General features: G+C 43.4%; 1 protein-coding gene across 8 annotated transcripts in view; it reads left to right on the plus strand.

Annotated features, from left to right (window-relative positions):
• The window catches only part of Hsd17b2 (hydroxysteroid 17-beta dehydrogenase 2), a 72,214-nt gene extending 47,194 nt beyond the window's left edge, over positions 1-25,020 (plus strand). For all 8 annotated transcript variants that reach the window (XM_076838005.2, XM_076838000.2, XM_076838006.2 and 5 more), the window contains 2 exons: positions 20,425-20,562; positions 24,435-25,020. In XM_076838005.2, coding sequence (XP_076694120.1) covers positions 20,425-20,562; positions 24,435-24,820 — 524 coding nt within the window. In that variant the 3' untranslated portion in view covers positions 24,821-25,020. The remainder of the gene's footprint in view (positions 1-20,424; positions 20,563-24,434) is intronic.
• The last annotated feature ends 502 nt before the right edge of the window (positions 25,021-25,522 follow it).

Here is a 25,522-nt window from a genome sequence, read left to right on the forward strand (position 1 = left end):
TCATTGGTTGGCCTGAGGCAGAAGAAGGGAGAGGGGGAGGGAAGGAAAGATGGGGAGTGGGCGAGAGAGACAGATTCCAGGGGGGTTAGGAGCAACCAGTGTTATATTTTAACTTATATGACCACTCCTAAATTTTTCCAATTTCTGTTTACTTGGAGGAAGCAAATGAATTCTGAGGGGAACCCCTCCCCCACCCCCACCACGACCTAGCAGCATTTTACCCTTGACTTTGTTCTGAACTTGGTCTTGATGTGTTTGACCTCTGTGGAAGCGTCACCTCTCTCAGCTCCCTGGTACAGTCTGGTACTCCTGGCAAAGTCTCAAGTACACCTTGCCTCACTCATTTAACAAATATTTACTGAAATGATTGATCATGCCTTTCTTGGCACATTGACTAGGATATTTTTTCCCTTTTCTTTCCACCTTGTTCCCCACTTTGAGCGGCTCAGTCATTTGAAAGGTTTCAGGTTAGTTATCTCCAACATGCAGGATCGGTGCTGTGGGCCCAGCGTCTGGTAGCACCAGCTCAATTAATAAAGAAAGAAATGCAGACGGGTGAGTGAGCAGGAAATGGAAGATGGGTGAGTGAAGGGCTTGCAGGACAGAGGTCACCCTTTTGGGTGTCTCCAGCGTGGCTTGAACACTCTTTTCAAGCCAGAAATTCTTTCTCTGATTTCTTGTATCCCTTTCAAATAGTAACCTTGAGTGTTAAAATAAGTCACACATCTCACATCTATTCTCACTCCAGGGTTATGCAAACTCTTGACACCTGACCTCACTATTGCATTTCTTGGGGATCAGCACCAAGCCAACATGGCTGAAGCCGGTCTTGCTCTCAGGCTATGGAGCCTGCAGTCCAGGCTTCCTCCGGTTTTGCATGGTTCAGAGCTGGGAGCCTTTTTGTTTTGTTCCTCCCTGTGTGTCCCTGAAGTGTACAAAGTTTTCCTTCATCGTGTCCAGATTTGAATCCTGCCCCAGAGAAGCTCTAGAAATGATCAGGTTGATAGGACTTAGGAATCACCCAACATACCAGGAGATCAGCCGAGATGTGGAGGACTGTGTACCCAGCAGGGCAGGGAGCTCGAGAGCAGACAGAAACACAGCTCTTAAAATTGATGCTAACACTTGGAGCTCTGTGTTGTCTGCCAGGGCTTCCGGGAGAAAACGTAGGTATGTTAGCAACGGATGTTTCTTTTCTCACAGTTCTGGAAGCTGAAGTCCAAGATCAGGGTTTCTCTGCGGTCTCCTTTGCTGGCTTGTGGATGGCCACCTCCTCATGCAGACAGTCTGTGTGTTTGCATCCCAGGGGTCTCTTCCTCTCCTTGCAAGGATGCCCGCCCTACTGAACTGCGGTCCTATTTAACCTTAATTACCTCTAGTCCTATCTCCAAATACAGTCAGTCACACTGAAGACACTAAGGGCCAGGGTTCAACTTACAAATTGTTCTAGGAGGAGGTGGGGCCCCAATGCAGTCCCTCACACCCTCACAGATGAGGAACACAAGGAGAGACTCCTAGCACTTTCTGGAGAGATTTTACACCATGTTGAATAAACACTCAGCAATTTATTGCACCCCAAAGGCAAAGCCCAAATAAAATAATATTTCCTTTTAAAGACTCTGTGGAAAGAGGGAGTGGAGGTTAAACCCCATAGCTCACAACACATTTTGGTGCAAATGCCCTGTGGTCTTCAGTTGCTGGCCACCTCGCCTTGGGTCACCTCCCCTTCCCCATGCTTCCAAATCTTGATGGTCCCTTTCCTTTTCCTCTTTCCAGCTCTTTCTCTACCCGCTCCCAATGCCCAGCATATTCATCCACCTACTCTGGGCCGCTCAGTAAACAAAACCCCCCACGGGCTCTGCCTTCCTCAGGAGGCAAGAGGGTGCACAGGAGGAGAAAGGACCCTTGTTACAAGTGGTGTTTGCCGGCCAGAGTTCAGTTGCCTGCTGTATTCACCTCCTGTCTGCATCTCACGAGCAAATGGAGGCCATCCACGTGAACTTGCCACTCCCCTCTCCTTTCTTCACCCCTGCTCCTCCTCCTGCTTTCCTTCCTCCTCCTCCCTGCTGGCCCTTCCCTCTCTGGGCCCCTCCCTCTACCCAGGGCCCCAGTCCAGGGATGATTCCTTATCAATCGCTTCCTCTCTGTCAGGGTTGGGTCCCTGGGGGAGGGGGGGCAGGGTGCTCCACTCCACCTCCTAATCGGGTGACACTCCCAGAACCCTCCTCCCAGAACTCCCAGAGCCTTTCTAAGCTCCCATTTTCTCCCCACGAAGTGGAGGAAACCAGAGTGCTGACCACCCAGAGGTGTTCCGAGGCTTCCATAAAATAATCCACCTGAAGTTCTTACGTGGTTCCTCATGTGAGGGGTGGACAACCCCAACAGGCCACTACTTCCGGATGGGGATGTGCCTGCTCTAGGCGACTTTCCCCTGTAATAATATAGCCATCGTCCCTCCCACACCAGAATTATGCTCTTTAACCCCCATCCTGGTAAGGCAGTTGGATAATCTTCCTGATCCTGAGGCCTAGGAGCTTTCTCTGCCTGTTTTCCTCTTGGGAAATAACAGAGTAGCCACTCCTACACATTTGCATGCTGAGCTTCAATGAGAAGGCAAATGCTGTTGGTCCTGCTTTGCATTGTGCTCTGCTGAATCAGCTGGGTGACCTGGGGCAGGCCCTCTGTTTTGTCTTGACTCTATTTTATCATCTGTTAAGTGGGTGTGATGTAACACCTGGGAGCACTTTTCAAGGGTGCTAGGGCATCTAGGGCATCCGGGGGCAGTGTTTCTGAACCTGTGTGCTCTTGACATTTTGGGGAGAGGATAATTCTTTCTGTGGAGGGTTGTCCTATAGTGGGGGTGGTGTTTGGCAGTGTCCATGTCCTTCACCCACTAGAGCCTAGTACCACTTTCCACCCCCATTGTGACAAATCTTCAGCTGTTGTCACATGACCCCCAGGGTGGGGGGTAAAATCCACCCCAGTTGAGAACCTACGGTCTCAGCTGTGGGTTTAAATGCATTGCAGGCTCTGAAGACTGAACACAGCCAGTGATAAATTGAAAGTATCCATCTCAGTCTGTTGGTGTTGCTATAACACAGAACCTAAGCTAGGCACTTTTCATAAAGAGTTTACTTTGGTGGCTGAATTTGGGTGGCTGAAAGTCCAAACATCATGGGGCCAGTGTTTGGCAAGGGGCACCCTGGGCTGCCTCACAACATGGCGGAGAAGCAGAAAGGGAAATGACCATGGGTATAAGGGGCATGTGTGCAAGGGTGGTCCATGATGGCAAAACTTGTTCTATAGCAACCCATACTTGGAGGACTAAGCCAGTCCCAAAGCCCAATCTTCTCCTGTGGGGTGGCACCAGCCCATTCATGAGGATGGAGCCCCAGTTTCCTAACTGCCTTTCTCTAGGCCCAGCTCTTCAGTTTTCACCACTTCAACACCCACGCACTGGGGACCAAGCTTCTAGCACATGCACCTCTGGGGGACAAACCACATCCCGTCGTATCCCCACCCTATGAGAGGGACCTCTCAGTTACAATAATCTTTTCCCACCTTCTCGAGCTGATAAAAATCACCTTACACTAAATGAAGCAGCCTTAGATATCCCTACAAGTCCATATATTCAAGGGATACAGTGAAGTTCGAGGTTTAATCTAACTCAGCCTAAGGTTGACCGTGGGGCCATTCCTAGACTTCTTGCCAGCTTGCTGCCTCAAGGGAATCTTTTGGAAAATCAGTCAGCTGGACTCCCAGCTGCTTCCTGACTGAGCACGCCAAGACTGAGGCTTACCTCCCCGACACTGTCCACGGCTGTCGGGGCAGTGGGCAGTGGGCAGTGGGTAGAGCAAGGCTGAGTGGCGCTTCCATGCTGTCCACGGTGGGGCGTTAGGTGTTTACATGTCTAAAGTCGTGCACTTCTAACACCTGCAGGATGCAGAGATTGATTTTTCATGTCGGAACTCTGCTAGCCCAGATTCAAATAGCGGGAAGGTGATGGAGTCAGGGTGTGAAACTGGGTGTCTCTGTTTTGCCCCAAGTTCTACATCCTTCCTGCTTTTCCAGGCCATCAAAGAAGACCCTATCAGACAAGCACGGGCATAAAAACAAAACAAAACAAAACAAAACAAAACATCCCTAACTCTGTTCTACTTAAATGATGATTGGGAAGGGTTGGCGGTTTAGGGCTATCTCCTACATCAGTGCTTCTCAAACATACAAATGTTTGAGGGACTCACCTGTCAAAATGTAGAATCTGACCGAGTTGTTCTGGGAGGAGCCCAAGACTCTGCATTTCTGTGCTGGTGTCTGAGTGATGTTAATGCTACTCATCTGTGGGCCGCTCTTTTAAGCTTTAGCTGCATGAGAATCATCAAGAGGGCTTCTACAAACACAATGTCTGGAATTGAAAGCCACAATAAGCTAATGTGCCCACTAAGATGGCTATACGCAAAAAAAAAAAACCCCAGAAAACAACACAGTCGGGTGAGGACGTGCAGACACTGGAACCCTCAAACTCTGCAGGTGCAGCTGCTGTGGAAAGCATCTGACAGATCTTCATAAGGTAGACAGAAGGACCGTGTGGCCCATCAATGCAACCTCTAGGTGTATACCCAAGAGAACAGAAAACAGATGAACAGGAAGGGCTCTGCAGAGCAGCATTACTCACAATAGCCAAGGGTAAAACAACCCGAACATCCAGTGAATCATTGGATAAATAAAACATGGCGTACCCATGCAATGGAATATCATTCAGCCTCAAAAAGGAGTGAAATACTGATTCACGCTATGGTATGGATGGACCTTAAAAACATGACGCTGAGTGAAAGAAACCACACACAAGGCCACCTACTATATGATTCCCTTTATAGGAAATATCCAGAGCAGGCACACCCATAGAGACAGAAAGCAGAATTGGTGTTTGCCAGTGTAGTGACTGTTTAATAGGTATTAATAAGTCTCTGGTTTCCTTTGGAGGTGGTGAAAATATTCTTGATGGATAGAGGTGATGGCTGCACAATTCTGAATGTATCAAATGCCACTAATTTGCATACTGAATTGTATACCTGAGAATTAAATGGTGAGTTTTACCACCATAAAAGTTTCTGGGCCCCAAGAATTTCTGACTCAAGGGTTTAGAGTGGGACCTGAGGATTTCCTATAGATTCCTAGATACTGCTGCTGCAAGAGGCTCTCACTTACACTTTGAGTGACAAGGTCCTAACTTTGCGATAGACAGCAGCTCGTCAAAGTCCCAGAGACTGTCATAAGGAAACCACCAGATGCAATTTTAAGTTTCTGCTCCTCGAGCCTAATAGAAATCAGCAGACCTGCCTCTCCTTAGGTTATGGAACTGGTTTGTATTCTTCAGCTTGGAAAAGTACCATGCAGAGCAAACTTTGTTGCCTTGGGTTATCTACTTGACTTTGGAGGAGGCAGAAGCTGCTTGAAAGCCCTTATGGTGCTCTCCTGAGTGCCATGGGCTCAGCACCTTGGTCCCCTTTCTTGATGGATACAGCCTGGGGCTAAAGGGCTGAAAGATTTCTGCCCCCTGCTGTGTTAGTTGGGTATTGACTTGCAAAGCCCTTTCTCTTAGCTTTGGGTTGTAAAAAGAGGGATCACTATGGAGGTGCTGCTTTTTGTGGGTCTGTGGAGTTTCTGAGGTCCTGTGAAATCTCAGCTGACATCAAGACCCTTGACTGGTAGAACTTCAGGGAACATTGCTAACTTTGGCTTGTGCTACAACAAGGGAGCCAAAGACTGGCTTTGACTCCATTCTCGGGGAAAGAGAGAGCATCTCAAGTCTTTTGTAAGTTCCTAAATGGTAACTTCAGGTGCCCTATTTTTATCCTAGTGATAACATACCACAATGTAAAGGAAGGACAACGACCACTCATGTGGTCAACAAAGTGAATTCTGGATTTATTCATTCTCCAGGCAGGGAACGTGGGGTCAAGGAACTAATTCACTGAGTGCTCCTAGAGGCAGAAAAGGTGAGGGGGATGACATTAGTGGTCGCACAGGGAGTCAGGACAGCAGGTCTGCCAACTAGGTCAAGGAAGGGCTGTAGGCGGTTGGTTAAAACAAGTCCTGCTGTTGACAGGTGAGTTTGTCTGCTTGGGCTATCATAATGAGACACCTTAGATTGAGTGGCCACAACGACAACAGAAAACTGCTTTCTCACAGTTTTGAAGGCTGGAAGCCATGGATCAAGGTGTGGGTTTCTGGTGAGGATACTCTTCCTGGTTTGTAAATGACTGTTTGCTCTCTCTGTCCTCACATGGTCTTTCCTTGGTGTGTGTGTGTGTGTGCAAGGAGGCAGGGAAGGAGGATAGAGAGAGAGGAAAACACACACACACACACACACTAAAATGAGGCATGCCTGTGTTCTGACCTCCAGGTCTCATTCCAGAACTGAGGGAGGGGTCTTGACCCCTATTTAATAGGTAGGGAGATAAAAGACCAGGGAAATTCATTGTCACACAGCCAGAGAGAGAGAGAGAGAGAGAGAGAGAGAGAGAGAGAGAATGTTTCTGGTTCTTAAAAGGACACTAACCTATCCAAAGAACACCAACCTATTCGATTAGCCCCCCCCATCCTGATCTCATTTAACCTTCATGACTCCCTTAGAGGCCCCGTCTTTGAATACAGCTACATTAGGGCGAATATAGCTACATTAGGGCTAGGGCTTCAACATATGAATTTGGGGTGAATGCAAGTCTTCGATTCATAATAAGGGGCATTCTGTTCACCAATAGCAGGTCTCTCAAAGTGCTTCAGTAACGCAAGATGAGCCAGTTCTGCTGCTCTCCTGAATGACATTGTGCCTTTTGTTAATCCTATCGTATGCTTGAAATTCTGTTCAGGGGGTAGATCCCATATTCCCACAGTTAAGTAAAAATTAAAATGAAACAAGTCAATTTTGGTGCCAATACCAGCACCAAAGACCCTTATCTTGTTACTATGGCTCTGTAGTATACTTTAAGGCTTGGTATTGTGATGCCTCCTGCTTTACTTTTCTTGCTAAGGGTTGCTTTAGCTATTCTGGGTCTCTTATTTTTCCAAATAAATTTTTGACTGCTTTTTCTATTTTTATGAATAATGTCATTGGGATTTTAATAGGAATTGCATTAAATCTGTATAATGCTTTTGGGAGTATGGCCATTTTGACAATATTAATTCTGCCTATCCAGGAGCATGGGAGACATTTCCATCTTCTGAGGTTTTCTTCAATTTCTTTCATTAGTGTTCTGTAGTTTTCATTGTAGAGATCCTTCACCTCTTTTGTTAGGTCGATTCCCAGGTTTTTTTATTTGTGAATGGAGTAGTTTTCCTAATTTGTCTTTCAGTGGATTCATTGCTGATGTATAAGAATGAATTTGATTTATGGGTGTTGATTTTATATCCTGCTACTTTGCTGAATTCTTTATTAGTTCTAGAAGTTTTCTGCTGGAATTTTTTTGATCCTTAGATAAACAGTCATGTCATCAGCAAATAGTGATAGTTTGAGTTCTTCTTTACCTATTTGTATCCCTTTAATTTCTTTCTTTTGTCTAATTGCTCTGGCTAGAGTTTCAAGCATGATGTTAACAGAAGTGGTGAAAGAGGACATCCTTGTCTTGTTCCAGTTTTAGGTGGGAAGGCTTTAAATTTTTCTCCATTTAGAATGATGCTGGCCTTGGGTTTAGCATATATAGCTTTTACAATGTTGAGGTATATTCCTACTATCCCCAGTTTTTCTGGTGTTTTGAACATGAAGGTGTGCTATATTTTGTCACATGCTTTTTCTGTATCTATTGAGATGATCATATGATTCTTGTTTTTAAGTCTATTAACATGATGGATTACATTTATTGATTTCTGAAAATTGAATCAACCCTGTATCCCTAGGATGAACGACCCTTGACTGTGGTGCACTATCTTTTAAATATATTTTTATATGTTATTTGCCAGAATTTTATTGGGAATTTTTGCATCTATGTTCATCAGGGATATTGGTCTGAAGTTTTCTTTCCTTGATGTGTCTTTGTCTGGTTTTTGTATTAAGGTGATGTTAGCCTCATAGAATGAGTTTGGAAGGATTTCCTCCTTTTCTACTTCATGGAATACTTTGAGGAGTTAATTCGTCTTTGAAAGTCTTGTAGAACTTGGCTGAAAATCCATCTGGTCCTGGGCTGTTGAGGCTGGTACACTTGTGTTCATTTCATCTTACACCATCGGGGATCATTGGCCTCAATGACAGCACCCATGAGCTTGGGTCTGTTGGGTTGGACCCTACAGTAGGCCATTTTTGTGAGTAAGAGGTCTAATGGCAATTTCACAGGGTTCAATATAGTACATTAGATAAATAGGTCTTGAATGTTTGGTCCAAAACGTGATTTTTTTAGATGACACTGTGGGGTGTAACGTACTCTCATCATTCTCCACGTCAGACTCACGGTCCCTCTTGTGCTGATGTAACTGAATACCTGAGACTAGGTGATTCATAATGAACAGAAACTCATTGGCTTGTGGTTCTACAGGCTGGAAAGTCTAAGACAGAGGGGCTGGCATCCGGCAAGTGCCTTCTTTAGCAGGGGGTAAAAGCGTAAAAGAAGGAGAGAGAGGGAGGGAGTAGAGGGGGGCTGCACACTCTCTTCTGTGACAAACCCCTCCTGACATGATGGCTCAGTGTCCTGGCCTAGTCGGCTCTCATCAGGCCCCAGTCTCCCAACACTGTTGAACCGAGGACTAAATTTCCAGCACATGCTTTTGGGGGGACACATTCAAACCAGCACTCTCCTCATCAACAAGGTGGAACGTCACCAGGAAAGCTCACGTTCAGAAATATGTGACCAAAACCCTAACGTGGTACTTTAAGTTTTGGAGTTCGAAAGAGTCACTTGGACTGGGTTTTAAATGCAGATGGTGACTCAGGTTGAGGTGGGTCTTAACCACCCACACAGGATGTGATCCCAGAGACGCTGGAGCAAGGGCGCCTGTCCTGCTAAGAAACCCTGGGCACACAGAGCCTGGGCTGTCAAGGTTGGATTGTGAGGAACAGAGTAGCACTAACAATGGGAAGCCCTGACATGGGGCCTGATTTCTGCCAGGCACTCTTCTGACCTATTAATTCATTGAAACTTCACAACAACCCTCTGATGCCTGTATTATCATTATTCTTAATTTGCAGATTAAATGGCAGAGTCACATAAACAACAAAGCCACTTTCCTGAGAACAGGTGGCTAATGCCAGAGCTGTGATTTGAACCCAGGCAGCGTTGGCTCTAGAATCCAGATCTTGACCACTGCCCTCTGCTTGCCTGCCTCCTGGCTGGGCAACCTCTGTCACCCATAAACTCACCAAGCAGTGAAAACACAGATCAATCCCCTAGACTGTGGTTACTACACAATTCAATAATAATGTAATGTCTTTGGTTTCTCTCGCCAATAATAGACGGAAGTGATTAGATTTTTGATGCAAAGGTTTTGTAAACTAAAAATCACCTAAATAAAAGCAACTGTTTATCTGTGTGGCCGGAAGGGAACCAGTTTAATGAGAGCTTTTTGATGCCAGATGTTCTATTTAAATTACATCAGTTAAGCCTTGGGGCTCTTCATTTGTAAGTGACAGGATCAAACCTCAAATTAGCTTAAACCAAACATGGAAGAAGAAGTTACTAGCTTACCGTTTGGCTGAGACCAGGCTCCAGGACGAAGTCGTCACAATTTCCCCCACCTCTGTCCCCTTGTCCCTTGTTTTCGCAGCTTACCTTCTCCTGTAGCAAAAGCAGCCCCCTAAGAACCAGTCTTCCTCCAAAGATGGTGTGATAATGTACTGAAGAAGCCAGGAAAAAATATTCCAACCATCTTTTCTCCATCATACATATCAGTTCTCCCCAAAGGACTCTGGCTCACCGTGGGTCATGTGCCCACCCCAAGCTGAGATAGGATAGAAGAGATCAGAAAGTACATGTAGAAAAGAGACACAAGAAGGACAAGGAAATACATTTTTTTCATAAGTTCTACATATTTTTCTAGGCATCTCACTTCCTATGCCAGTCTCTCTTCCAGACCTATCAGTCTCAAATTCCTGGTCAATCTGTAAATCTCCATGGAAACTGTTAATGAACCTCCCAACAAGTAGATTAAGCAAAGAGAAACATAGAATTTCCAGCATTATCTGTTGATCAGGTACCGAAGACCACACCAACCTAGGATCCAGCAATTGATCAGACAACATAAACCATCTTGAGATCGCCAGGCTGATATCATATCCTTCCCATACCCACCTCTCACCAAGTGTCCTTTAAAAGAAAAGCCAGGACCCCCAAAGTGTGTCTGCTACTCTTGAGATGGCCCACATTCTTCCTTGAAAGTGTACCTACATTCCTAAATAAACTTCTATGACTCTATTTGGCTCATGCTGAAATTCTTTTCTGTAGTATGAGCCAAGGAGTCCACTGCTCCAGAGTCAAGATCCCCCTTCCTTCCAGAACTCCTCTGACCCTTCTCTGGAGACATCTCTTCTCCTTTGGTAGACTCAACCTCTGTGGCTAGGCAATGGGTTATTATGACTGGTCAGCGTCTTTCTCTAGATGAGCAGGACAGAACCATTGATGGATATCCTTCTTATCAAGAGCGGGAGACGAGGTAAGCTATGCCCCAAAAGGAAGTTCTGTGACCAGACTAAATCATTCATAATAATGTAAGAATAATGGTGGCATTTGACATGAACTATGCTGGCTATTTGGATCTGAAATGTACCCTGAAGGCTCATGTGTTGAGAGCTTGGTTCCCCATGCAGCAATGTTCAGAGGTGGGGCTTTGGGGAGGTGATTGGATAATGAAGGCTGTGACCTTATTGATGGGCTCAGAGCTGATGGCATCATTGGGAGGTGATGGAAACCGTAGGAGGTGGGCTACTAGAGGAAATAGGTCCCTGGGGTGTGCCCTGGAAGGGTGTGTCTTCTCCCCAGCCACTTCCTCTTTCTTCCTCTGCTTCCTGGCTGCCATGAGGTGAGCAGCTGTTCTCCATTACACCCTCTCTGTCCCGATGCTCTGCCTCACCACAAACCCAAAGCAATTCAGCCAAGTGACCACGGACTGAACCGTCAGGAATGTGAGCCCAAATAAGTCGTTCTTCTTTAAGTTGACTTTCTCAGGTATTTTCTTGTAGTGATGGAAAGATTACTAGCACAGTATCTGTACTTTAATGCACTTTTTTGAATTGAAAGTTTTATTGAGTTCATTGTAGATTTGCCTGAAGCTGTCAAGAATAAGAGAGATCTTGTGTATCCTTTACATATCATATCCCAATGCCCCCAATTATAGTATGATATTATTAGCATATTGGTATTGCTAAAATTCACCAATTTTCTTCACATTTACCCAGTTTTACTTCTACATGTATGTGTATGTATGATATGTGTTTATGTATGGTTCCATGTAATTTTATCATTCCATGTTATTTATTATTATGCTGTGTGACTTTCACACAATTGAGCCTCAATCCCCAATTTAAGATGCAGTTTTGTTAAGTACCTGGCAATGATCAATGTCCCCACTCAGATTACCTTTAAAAAATAGACCTAAGCAATGCACCATGTCCTTGAGATTCCTGCTCCTCTATGGGTAGATAGGATCTCATTTTTTTCCCCATATTTTTTTTATTGGTGCATTATAGTTGTACATAATGCTGAGACTCATTCTTATATATTCAGGCATACACATAATATAAAAATACAATTTGGCCAATATAATTCCCTAGTATTTCCCCTTCTCTTCTCTTCCTTTCTCCCTCTGGTCACTTTCCTCTACTGATCTCCCTTGGATTTTCCTGAGGTTCACTCCTATCTTTCTTTTCCTTTTTCTTCTTTAGCTCCTGCATGTGAGAGAAAACATATGACCTGTGATTTCCTGTGTTTGACTTATTTTCCTTAGCATAATGTTTTCAAGTTCCACCCATTTTTCCTGCAGAGAACTTTTATCTTATGGCTGGATAAACTTCATTGTGCATATAGATCTCATTTTCATTAGCTATTCACCCATTGACAGACACCTAGGCTGGTTCCATAGCTTGGCTATTGTGAATTGTGCTGCTATACACATGGGTATGCATGTGCCTCTATAGTATACTGATTTTTATTTTTAATTTTTTTGGTAGTGAGGATTGAACTCAGGGGTGCTTTACCACTGAGCCACATCCCCAGTTCTTTTTACTTTTTATTTTGAGACAGGGTCTTGCTAAGTTGCTGAGGTTGACCTCATACTTACAATCCCCTGCCTCAGACTTCTGAGTTGCTGGGATTATTGGCATGCTTTAAAAAACCTGGAACTTACTTCAGTTCTTTAGGATAAATACTGAGGAGTGGTATAGCTGGGTCGTGTGGAGTTTCTCTTCCTAAACTTTTGAGGAATAGAACTGATTTACTGATATACTGATTTTATGATATACTGATTTTCATAGTAGTTGTTCAAGTTTACAATCTGAATAGTGTAAAAGTTTTTTTCTCCACATCCTATTCAGCATTTATTACTATTTGTATTCTTGATAACTGCCACCCTATCAGGAGTGAGATGAAATCTCAGTGTAGTTTTGATTTGCATTTCTCTAACACCTAACAATGTTGAATATTTTTTTCATTATATATATATATATATATATATATATATATATATATATATATCATATATTTTTTTGAAAACTGTTTACTTCATTCAGTTATTTGTTTATTTTGGTGTTAAGGTTTTTGAGTTGTTTATATATTCTGGATATTAATCCTTTGTCAGAAGAGTAGTTAGCAAAGATTTTCTCCCATTCTGTAGATTCATCACATTCTTAATTGTTTCCTTTGCTGTGCAGAAACTTGTTAATTTGATGCCATCCCATGTACTAACTCTTGGAATTATTTCCTAAGCTTTAGGGGCCCTACTGAGAAAGTTGTTGCCTGTGATTATACACTGGAGTATTTTCTTCTTGGCGATGCATAGTTTCTGATCTAATCCCTAGGTCTTTGATCCATTTTGAGTAGAATTTTGTTCAGGGTGAGAGATAAGGGTCTAGTTTCATTCTTTTTAAAAACTTTTTAAAAATATCTTTATTTTATTATTTATTTTTATGTGATGCTGAGGATCGAACCCAGGGCCTTGCACGTGCTAGGTGAGCACTCTACCGCTGAGCCATAACTCCAACCCTAAAAACTTTTTAAAATGTTTATTTTTAAGTTGTAGTTGGACACAATACCTTTATTTTATTTATTTATTTTTATGTGGTGCTGAGGATTGAACCCAGGGTATTGCATGTGCTAGGCAAGCACTCTACTGCTGAGCCCCAGCCGCAGCCTTAGTTTCATTCTTCTACATATGGATAACCTATATTTCCCAGCATCATTTGTTAAAAAGCCTGTCTTTTCTCCAATGCATGCTTTCAACCTATTTTTCAAGGAACATGTGACTGTAAATATGTGGGTTTGTCTCTGTGTCTTCCATTGGTCTATGTGTCTGTTTTTATGCCAGTATTATGCAGTTTTTGTTACTACAGCTCTGTGGTATAACTTGAAGTCAGATATTGTGATACCTCCAGCATTGCTTTTTTTTTTTTTGGCTTAGAATTGTTTTGGCTTCTCTGGGTCTTTTATTCTGCCAAATGATTTTTAGGACTATTTTATCAAGTTGTGTGAAGAACATCGGTATTTTGATGGGAATTGCATTTAATCTATGTATTGCTTTTGAAATATTGGCCATTTTAACAATATTTATTCTGCTTATCCAACATGGAAGGTCTTTCCATTTTCTTGTGTCTTCTTCAACTTCTTTTTCAGTGTTCTATAGTTTTCATTATGGAGATATTTCACCTCCCTGGTTAAATTTATTCCTATGTATTTTGTTGTCTATTATTTGGTCCTGTTTCTCATTTGCTTAAGTACTCTTTAATTAAGATTTGTACATTTTTGAGCTCTGGGGTTTGTTTTTGATTCTTCTCTGTGTAATATTTCTTTATATATTTTATGTAGTGCTGGCTTAGTATTTTTGAATTCTATTTAGTTTTTTGCTTATCTTGGAAAGTTTTTATTACTACTTTAATTCTGACGGATAGCTTTGATGCATATGGTGATCTTGTTGACTTATTTTCTTTTAGGGCTTGGGACATACCATTCCAATTGTGACCTGACCTGATATTTTTTTCTCTTGAGTCTTTTAAAATTCTATGATTGGGGGCTGGGGTTGTGGTTCGGTGGTAGCGCGCTTGCCTAGCATGCGTGAGGCACTGGGTTCGATTCTCAGCACCACATATAAATAAATAAAATAAATGTCCATCAACAACTAAATTTTTTAAAAAAAAATAAAATTCTATTATTGTTCTCTTTGTTAGGTATTTTAATTATAATGTGTCATGAAAATTTTTTTTTCCAATATTATCTATTTGGGGTCTGAATGTCTCCTGTATCTGAATGCCCATCTCACTCTCAAGGTTTGGAAAGTTTTCTGTTTTTATTTCCCTGAAGAGATTAGTCATGCCATTAGCATGCATCTCATATCCATCTTTAATTCCAATGATTCTTAAATTTGGTCTTTTAATGTTGTCCCAGAGTTCTTATATATTCTTATCATGGTTACTTCTTTACTTTTTAAAAATACTGTCTGAATTTTCAAGGCCGAATACTTTGTCTTCCAGCTCTGTGATTCTGTCTTCAGTATGGCCTACTCTTTTAGAGAGACTTCCAACTAAGCATTTTATTTGATTTAGTATACATTTCAACTACAAGAATTCTGTTTGGTTCTTTTTCAATAGTTTTATCTGTTATTGAATATTTCTTTATACCCTGTACTGATCTCCTTAATTCATTTAGTTGTTTTCTGTGTTCTCTTGGAATTTATGGGTAATTTGAAAATCATTCTTTTAAATTCTTTATCTGATATTTCATTCACTTCAATATCTTTGAAGTCAGTTGCTGGTGAATTATGAAATTTAGGAGGCATTGTATTACCTTGTTTTTCATATATTTTGATTCCTGTGTTGGGTTTTATGCATCTGTTAGGATGTAATTCTCTTCTACTTTTATGAATGGATATTTTTAGCACAATATTTTCCTGCCAAAGTGTCCTAGAATGATCTAGATTGAGACCCATTGTAGTGGTATTCACAGCCTTTGTGTTAATTCTCTCTGTTTTTGTTGTAAAAGTGGATGTTCATAAATGGAACCTAATGTTTTTTTGCTAACCATTCCTACTTTTGCCAGTTTGGAATTTTTGTTTCTTCTATTCTTTGTATTAAAGTTTTTTTTTTGTTGTTGTTGTTGTTGCTGGGAATTGAACCCAGGGCCTTATGCATGTGAGGAAAACATTCTATCAACTGAGCTATATCCCCAGCTCTGTATTATAGTTTTACTTTGAGTATGGTTAATCTGTGAGTGGCAAGGTGTGCTGTATCTGACTGGGTTTAGTTCTGCAGTTGAATCTGTACCCTGTGAATTTGTAGTGTCCCTGTATATTCCCAGAATCTCACTGAAAAGAGGGAAACAAACAATAGCAGCAACCAATGTACAGAATTAAAATAAATGCCTAGTGCCGATTATGACATCTACAACGTTAACTACCGCAATCAGAAATGTTGGGGACAGCAAAATAATAAATAACCATGAACTAGATTTGGCATTAAAGCAGGTTTTAACTGTGCAATCCACAGTATTGGTATTAGTATTAGTAACTGCAACAATGTGAATGGTAGAGGCAGGAGTTCTATCAATCAAATAGTTTTAAAAGATGCTAAAAATACTGTTCAGTCAGAGAAAAGAAAATGTGATAGGAAGATAAAGAAAACTTATAATGGTCAAAATGTGAATAGAGAGAATGCAGAAGAGATGTAGCAAATGATGGTTATAAAGAAGGAGGTGTTAAACAGAATAAAACACAAAGGGAGGGAAGAGATTTGACTGTTAATGGGAGAATAAAGTAGAGTAAGCGAAAAAGAGAAACAAAGAAACAAAAACCAAACCCAACCAAAATAAATTTTAAAAACCCCTAATTCTAAAAATAACTATTGTGAAAAAATATTCAAAATGAGAAAAAGAAACAAAAACGTATATATATATATATCTATATCTGCAAACTAACCAGCACAGCAAGCACACGCGCACACACACACACACACACACACACACACACACACAAACACACACACACAATTCTTAATGAAAAATGTAAGAATTGTCTCCAGTGAGGTGGTCAAAGTTGTTGATGAGGATGGATGGTCACTGCCTATGCCCGGCTGACCTTCTTTGTTTCTTCTGGGGCTATGGAGGGTGGTGCGGGGAGAGTTTGTTAGTAACTCCATCCTCTTTTTGTATCATTTACCAAACTGCCAAACTGGAGTGGCCTAAAACTGAAGCTGGTTGAAATAGCTCTCAGCTTTCCCTTCTCACCAGCATAAAGGAGTACCATGAAGGGAGTTTGTCTGGGCAGACCAGATTAATGCGCAGACCAGATCAATGCACGGGGAAAAAGGCTCGGGCTGCCACAGAGTTCTGGGACTTGAGGAGTTTGCTGGGTGGTATCTTCTCTGGAAAGATCAAACATGGACGCCTGAGTCACTTCCGGATCCTAGAGCCTAAACATGGATGCCTGAGGAACTTCCAGATCCGGGAGCCTAAACATGGACACCTGAAGCGCTTCTGGACCCAGGGGCTTAAACATGGACATGTGCCTGAGGAACTTACGGATGCTGCGGCCTAAACATGGACGCCTGAGGCACTTCCGGATCCTAGAGCCTCAACATGGACGTGCACCAAAGGAACTTCAGGATCCTAGAGCCTAAACATGGACGTGCAAATAAGGAACTTCTGGATCCGGGGGCCTAAACATGGACATGTGCCTGAGGAACTTCCAGATGCTATGGCCTAAACATGGAGGACTGAGGCACTTCTGGATCCGAGGGCCCAAAGATGGACGTGCACCTGAGGAACTTCTGGATCCGGGAGCCCAAACATGGACGCCTGAGGAACTTCTGGATCCTAGAGTCTCAACATGGATGTGCACCAAAGGAACTTCAGGATCCTAGAGCCTAAATATGGACGTGCAACTAAGGAACTTCCGTATTTGTGGGCCTAAATATGGACGCCTGAGGAACTTCCAGATCTAGGGGCCTAAACATGGACACCTGAGGCACTTCCGGATCCTAGAGCCTAAACATGGATGTGCACCTGAGGAACTTCCGGATCTGGGGGCCTAAACATGGATGTGTACCTAAGGAACCTCCGTATCTGTAGGCCTAAATATAGACACCTGAGGAACTTCCGGATTCTGGTGCCTAAACATGAATGTGCATCTGAGGCACTTGCGGATGCTATGGCCTAAACATGGATGTGCGCCTGAGGAACTTAAGGATCCAGGCGCCTAAACATGGACTTGCACCTTTGGAACTTCCGGATCCGGATCTGGGGGTCTAAACATGAATGTCTGAGGAACTTCTGGATCGGGGGCCTAAACATGGACGCTTGAGGCACTTGTGGATCCGAGGGCCTAAACATGGACGTGTCCCTGGAACTTCTGGGTCCTTGTGCCTATAAAGGGTAGGGCATGACTCTCAGAAGGGACATGGCCCATGAAGGGGAGCTGAGTATGGGGCCTGTTGGGGGCAGACTGAGCTGTCGCACCCTGAACTTGAATGTGACGGTGGCCTCACTTCCCGCCCTTCCCCTGGGTGTCACTTCCTCCCCTTCCAGGCAGTGCCGGGGAGGAAGTGAGACCAGGCACAGTGGCCAGGCCCTGAGGAGGGACCCATCTTTCTCCTCGCTTAACCAGGCGCCCGGCCTGGCTGGGGACAGGGATGTCTTGTGACACTGGCTGCCTCCTGCATCCTTGCCCCAGGACCTCAGGGACCACAGCGGGGACAGTCGTTGACATGATTCTCCCCTGGCCGCTGACCCTCAGCCCCGGGGTCTGCCCAGGGAGAGCTGTCTCCCAGAGGGTCAGGGGGCCCCTGTGACCCGCTGCTCCTTACCCACCATCATCCTGGGCGAGCACAGGTCAGGACACCAGACACTACTGAGAGTGACATCTTCTGGATAGGTGGCTGGGGACTTTGCTTCTGTCCCCAGGCCTCAGACATGGGAGAGATGATCCCTCCCAGAGACAGAAAATAACCCCACACTGCCCAAGACTTATTTTTAAGCTTTGGATTCTGAAATTTTCCTGCTGCCACCTTCTTTGTGAAGCCAGTTTTTCAACAGAGACAATATTCCAGGGGAAAACAAACAACAACAACAACACAGAGTCAATCAAACCAAGCTGACACATCTGGTCCTCCAAGAGAAATCTGGATTGGAGGGAGAACAGCCATTCTCAACTGGCGAAATAGTGAAGTTCCCTTGTCCTTATTTTGTGTAAGCAAAATAAAAAAACTGATGTTAACTCATCAAATTATTTTTGATGAGTGCTTGGCTCATAGGAAAACTGATTCTGTTTTATGGAATGAAGCGTTACCTGATTTTAAAATTAAAATGAAGCCAATTAGGATTGTTAAAAAAAAAAAAAGAAAGAAAGATCAGATCAACATATCTCTGGGCCAGGCAGATGCTGATCTCTGCTGGGAATCTGGATCTCAGGAGCTCCCAAGAATTCTACTCTCAGGGCAGTGGAGCCAGCCCTCCACAGGTCTCTCACACCTGCTGCCATGGACATGGCACTCCCAGGCTTAGTCCCTGAGTATTCATGCCCACCTGTTCTGTTTCCTGCCCCTCTTTAGCTGGTCACATGAACTTCCAGACTCAAAGGGAAAGCAAATTGCACTCCTACTGTATCTCTGACTTGAAAACCTGGGTACAATCTTCTCTGTACTGTTTCACTCACATTCTGCTAAGTACACCTTAGGCCACACAGTAGGCCCTTTCCAGGGCAGAATGCAATGTTTGCTATGATCTCCTGGGTTCCCACAGCAGCAGGCTGCTGCATGGCCTCCTCAAGATGGCGCCCACCTCAGCTCTCCATCTGCCAGTTGAGAAACCCAGATCACTTTTCAAATACCAGTTTGATGTACAGCCTCTAAATTAGTTCAAGTTCGGGAGCTTTTTTATTCTGTGGATTTTTCCATGCCAAATTTGTCCACTGTGTTTCTCTGTTTGTGTTATACCTCCCCTTTCTGATGAACCAGTTAGCTGCCACCATTCTAATTGGCTTGCCTTCAGAGTATTCTTTCTTCTTTTTTTCAATGTCCCCGAAGCTTTGAGTCTCTAGGAGACTTTAATTGTCCAGTATTGAATTTCAGTGAATTCCCTGTTTCACACACGTTATGAGAAGCAGGACTCTCACTGCTTGAATCCTGAGTCACAGAGCAAATGCTGAATCCAGTTTTTTTCTGGGTGTCTAGCTAGAGCACCTGAAAGCCTACATATGAACAAGCATCCATCCTACCTAGGGCAGAGTGTGAGGTAAGGATGTAGGTCAGCCTTAACCAGTGAGCCTTAATAAATGTCAGACGCGAGTATGAGCTGTGTTATAGGGATTCAAATATTCATTCTGCAAAATTTAACTTTTGAATGGAGGTAGAACTTAAGGCAAGAGACTTCAATACTAAGAAGCTCTTCTCCTATGGATGCAGCATCTCTAACTGAGGAAGGACAAGAAACTCTGCAAGGAAAAAGTATCAATTGCAAGATGCTATAGTCAGGAGAAAACACACATGCACACACATACAAACTCCATATTTGGTTTGGTAAGAATCGCTGGAGGCTGGGAAGACTGGCAGAACCAGGAGGTGTGGGAACATAGAAGCAAGGAACAGTGGAGTTCCTCCTTCCGCTTCTGAATATTGCACAAATGTCCTGATAAAGTGAGGATGAATAAAATACCCTCTCTAGCTTTTGCTGAGGTATCCATGGGCTTTTGAAGTACAGTGACTTCTCTTCCTCCTCCTCCTCCTCTTTCTCTTTTAAATTGAGGCAATGCAATGGGAATACATTGAACTGACCTTATTTAACTTGTACAGTTTGATAAGTTTTAAGTGTCTATACCCATGACACCATCACCACAGTCAAAGCAGCGTATGGGTGTATCCTCTGCCTGAAGCATCCTTGTCCCCTTCCTAATCCCTCTTATTCCTCCCCATCCTGGTTATGAGTCTGCTCAGTCTGCCATATCAAAATACCATAGGCTGGGTGGCATAAACAACAGAAATTCATTTCTCACAGTTCTGGATGCTGGAAGTGAGATCAAGGTGCCAGCATGGTCAGGGTCTGGTGAGGGCCTCTTCCTGGCTTGCAGATACTGTCTTTTCATTGTGTTCTCACATGGTGGAGAGAGAGTGCACCATCTTGTGGGACTTCATAAAAGAGCACTATTCTTGTGATGAGGCTTGGCCTGCAGTTAGGTGCTGATTTAATATTTATTGGATGAATGAATAGAAGCATCATTTTTGATTTTTTCCTCCCATTATTCCCACAGGAGTGTTTCCAATGCAACGGTTGGCAGCTTACAGCTCATCGAAGGCAGCTCTCACCATGTTCTCATCAGTTATGAGACAAGAGCTTTCCAAGTGGGGAGTAAAAGTCTCTGTCATCCAACCTGGAGGTTTCCGAACAAGTAGGTGCCTGAGAGCCCTGTGATGTTCATTGTGGAAGGAAGCCCGAGGGTCCTCTGGGCCTGATAGGGCATGAGTTGAACACCTTAGGGTTGTCAAAGATAAACACAGCCAGGTATTAGTTAAAGTGGTGAAAACATATATTACTCAGTAGTAATGACAGCTAAGCTCCATTCTGATCTGTGCAGATGGCATTGGGGTGTGTTGAAGGGAAGATGGAGACGGGTAGAAAGCAGGGCTCAGTAGAGTCAGACAAGTGGTAAAGTACAAAGAGCTGGGCACTGTGAATGGAATGAAGGTAGGATTCAATACTCCCAAAGAGGCTGGGAGGCTGAAGCCTCAGCCTCCTGGGTGATTCCATTTCAAAGGAATGGCTCTCAGGTCCTTGAGGGAGGTATTTCTGAGTTCAAGAGATACAGATTCACACTTAAAAGACCTTTTCAAATGCTTCAAGAAAGTGGACCCAGGAACCCATCAAATTGTTTTCGTGGAAGCCTGGAGGCTCCTCAGGCAGGCATTTTAGTGAGGAACTGGTGTCATCTGAGGGACAGGGCTTGCTGGAAGCTATGTTAGAGGGTGGCCAAGTCTTTAGTACAGGGGTTTTGGCAGAGTTATCATGTGACCAGCATGCTGTAGCTCTCCATGTCCACCAAAGAGTTCAGAATGAGTGGTTTCATCTAAGACTCGAGAGGTAAGTACCAAGCTCCTTCACATAGGGTTGTTTCTCTGCTTCCTTCCCTGGACAGCTGGAGTTAGCGCAAAAGCTATAAAGCAAGCAGAGGCCATGCGGGTATGAAACCAGGTGTCCCTTGGAACAGGGCCTTCCTAGGACTCACACCTGCTTCCTGGGGGCTGAGTTTTGTTTGACCTGGGAGAAAACAGCTAAGAACTGTCTTGACTGACTTTGACCAACTTTGATCATTTTCCCTACACCACCCAAACCTCTCTTCCAATATGTTATCCATGAACCTCTTATCAGGTTTGTTGATTTAGATTCAGAACTTATTTTCCCATAGAAGTCTGAGTGGATATGTTGGTAACATTTATTAATTCCCCATTCTCATTGGCTCAAATGGTTTCATTCCTCCCACTTCTTTGTGTTTGGAAAACAGTTATTCTCCTCCTAAAGAAAATGACCCACCTCCCCTGACTCCTGGAGATTTTCATTCTCACCTCTCTCCTCCTGGAACTTCTGAACTCTGAGCAGAGACAGGCCACCCCAAGGCCCAGTCCTTTTTTTGGGTCATCAAAATTTTAATCGGTAATTTCAGTGAAGATGTAAAATGTATCTGTGACTAAAGACCAAATATCAGGAGGCTCTACTAACACAACAAGAATAAGCCCTAAAGCTTCGAATATTAGCCCAAAGATAAATTCTGAAAATAAAGACTGAACTTTTGGCTTGAAGCACTTAGCAGCTGGGAACTTCACAGCTTATGGGGGTTGCTCAAGACACCAGAGGGCTGTTCTAGGAAGAGTGGAGAGAAAAGGACATTGGCCATCTAGGTTGAGAGGAAGGAGCAGCTGGTAGACGTGCAAAGAAGATGAAGCATTGGGAGGGGTTTGCAACTTGGGGACTCCACGGGAGGGAGGAGAATTGAGGGGAGTTGGTGGAGAATGGGAGTTGGTCAATGATGAAACCAGGTGTTCCAGACAATGGGCCTGGGAGGGAAAGGGTATTACAGAGAGAGGGAAGCCAGCTGGAGCTAGTGGAGGAGGGAGATGATAGACTGGGTCTTGCCACCTGGCAGGACGATTTAAAGTTTGGTGCATAATCCCAGGAAAAATTCTAGCACACAGATGTAAGACTCCATTTGGACCAGAGAACAGCTCTGCAGTTAAATTGTACTTTCAGGGATTCAGCAAAACAATTATACCTAATATTTCTAGGGATCTGCTCTTATCAGGCATGGGCTACCCACTTCTCACCCACTACATATTCCTGGTGTAGCTGATCCTTATTGTTTAAATGGGGAAATATATCTCATATATAGGAAAAAAGCAGACAAACATGTATAGTTTAACCAGTTATTATGAACATTCGTGTACTTAATGCTAAGATAAAAAAAAAAAAAAAAGACCATTAGCACCCAGAAGTGGTTACCCAGGAGGTAACCACTCTCTTGCACCTTTTAATGGTTATTTGTTTGCTTTTCTTTACAGAATTAACATCCACCCAGGTACCCTCAAACAACAGAGTTTGGTTTACTAGTTTTTGAGCTTTGAATAGAATGAATATGCATATATCCTTCTGTCACCCAATACTGTGATTTTACACCTCATCTATGTGAGGTGTAGCTGTGGCTCATTTGTTTTTATTGCATATTCTGTGATTATGCCACAACAAGTTTTCTATTGTTGATGAGATATTTGGGTCAGTTCTAGATTGTGGACAATGCATCTCTGGACTTTCTGGTACATAAACTGGGGCTTTGGTATACGTGAATTCTCCTGTGACATATGCCCAGGAGTGATCACAACAGCTAGATCAAAACTTTACCTAGCTTCAGTTTGATGGGGGCAAATTGTTTCCTAAAAAGTTGTTCCAATTGTACTTCCACCTTTTCTATATATGTTTTATTTTTTAATAAGCACATAACAATTGTGCACATTTGTGGGGTACAGTGTGATAATACAATATGTGTATATGATGTGTAATGAGCAAATCAGGGTAATTAGCATTTCCAACTTCTTAAATAGTTATCATTTCTTCCTGTTGGGAGCCTTTGAACGCCCATCTTATAGTTTTTATAAAATATATAAGGCATAGTTTTGATTGACATAATTCTCCAGGTGAGGGATCCAGGAGTACTATGTCCCAGAGCCGGTATTTGGCACACCATGTGATGGGGGAGCAGCAACCAGATCCCCCCAGGTGCAATGTCTGAGTTCAGGTCCTTCTTTCAATTTAAAAATCTATACCTCTTCCTGTTAGTCACCTTATTATAAAATAAGCAGGCATTGCTGTTATATATTTTAGAGTAAATATATATTATTTAATTTTTATATAACAAGCTGTCATTGTCTCTATATTAAAAATACATTTATACTTAATCATATGTAATTTATGTTAAAACTTAAATCCACATTTAAGTTATATTAACATTAAATTTAATCTGCATTTAAAAAAATATATAGATATGATATTTTAAGTTGTATATTTTTAACTAGAGATAGGTGTTACTTCTGTATTTAACAAATTATATATGTATACTACATAGGGGCAGGTATACTGATAAAATAGGTTATATGTAATATATGTTTTATTGTAGACATATTATATGTAGTAGTCACCAAAGACATGTGCTAGAATGTTCGTGTCGGCCGTTTTTTGTAAGAGCGGCAAGTAGAAACGACACACATCCTTGTGGCCTTCTACTGGACTGCATTTATACGGGGTTCAAACCCAGGCAAAATGAACCTGCCTGTCCGTGGGGACAGTAGCCGCTGGGAAGGGACCGAGGACTGAAGGGCAGACCTCGAGTCGGGTCCTGTTCTACTCTTGGTCTGTCGCTGATTCTGTGGATTATCAAGTTTGCAAAAACCCAATCACGAGTGCTCTCTATGTTGGTTGAAAGCCAACGAGAGCCGCTGAGGTTGAGGCTCAGGGACAGAGCGCTCGCCTAGCACGCGTGAGGCGCTGGGCTCGCTCCTGCGCACCACATAAAAATAAAATACAGATATTGAGTTCACTACGACTAAAATATACACATTCAACAGCAACAACGAACGCCCTTAGGAAGCACTATTGGGAATGGCTTTTGTGCATGTCGGTCCTCCCGTCCTTCCCAGCAGAGGCCAATTCTACACGCAGCTGCTTCCCCGGCTCAGCCAGGTCCTGGCTCCTGACCCTCCCTTTTTTCTTGTGTCCCAGATATAGCGGGCACAAGTGAGAGCTGGGACCAGAAAGAGAAGGTTATCCTGGACCACCTGCCCCCAGAGCTGCAGGAGGACTACGGCCGGGACTACATCCTCCGGCAGAAGAATTTCCTCCGGGGGATGAAAATCTACTCCACCTCGGACATCACCCCGGTGATCCGCGACGTGGAGCACGCTGTCTCCGCCAAGAGCCCCTCTGCCTTTTATGCACCCGGGAAACTGACCTCCCTGTTTCTCAATATTGCTTTCTTTTTCCCTACCAGCTTCCTTGATTATTTTGAGAAAAAACAAAATACCCAAGGAAAGGGTGTGCCCACAGCTCTAAGCACGCCCAAGGAGAACAAGGGCAGAATGAAAGCAAAACCGGGCGCTTCCCATTAAAGCCATTTCCTGCTTTCCATGCCCTCCAAGTGTGTTGGTGGGCTTGGAGTTGGCGAGAAACAACCCCGCGGAGAACACCTGGTACCTGCCACGCCCTGGATTGTTTCGGATACAGGCTACCTCAGAGATAACTGCGGATGGGTTTCAGACACTCAGTAAAGTGAATGCAGCAATAAAGCAAGTCACACGAGGGTTTTGGTTTCCCAGTGCATGTCAAAGTTGCGTTTGCCCCATACTTAGTTTATTATGTGTGCAAGAGCTTGATGTATAAAAAGTACTTACCTTAGTTAGAAATATTTATTGCTTAAAAAAAAAATTACCAATCACCTGAGCCTTGGGCAAGTCACAGTCCTTTCTGGCCTTGGATGGTCTTGCCTCCACGTTGCTGGCTACTGCCTGATCGGGGTGGTGACTGCTGGAAGTTGGGATGCTGGTGGCAGTTTCTTAAGACAGTGAGATGGTGGCAATTCTGTCACCTCTTCAGGCTTTTTCTAATCTTAGTTCTCTATTTTTCACATCTGCAGTTTCTTCTGCCACTGAATTCTTGAAGCCCTCCAAGTCATCCATGGGCATTGGCAGCAACTTCTTCCAAACTCCTGTTCATGTTGATATTTTGACCTCCTCCTATCAACCAAGAATGTCCTTAATGTCACCTTCAATGGTGAATCTCTTCCAGGAGGTTTATCCACATCCTTTAGAAGA

Source organism: Callospermophilus lateralis, chromosome 18 (assembly GCF_048772815.1).
Source record: "Callospermophilus lateralis isolate mCalLat2 chromosome 18, mCalLat2.hap1, whole genome shotgun sequence".
In the NCBI taxonomy this organism is placed as follows: domain Eukaryota; kingdom Metazoa; phylum Chordata; class Mammalia; order Rodentia; family Sciuridae; genus Callospermophilus; species Callospermophilus lateralis.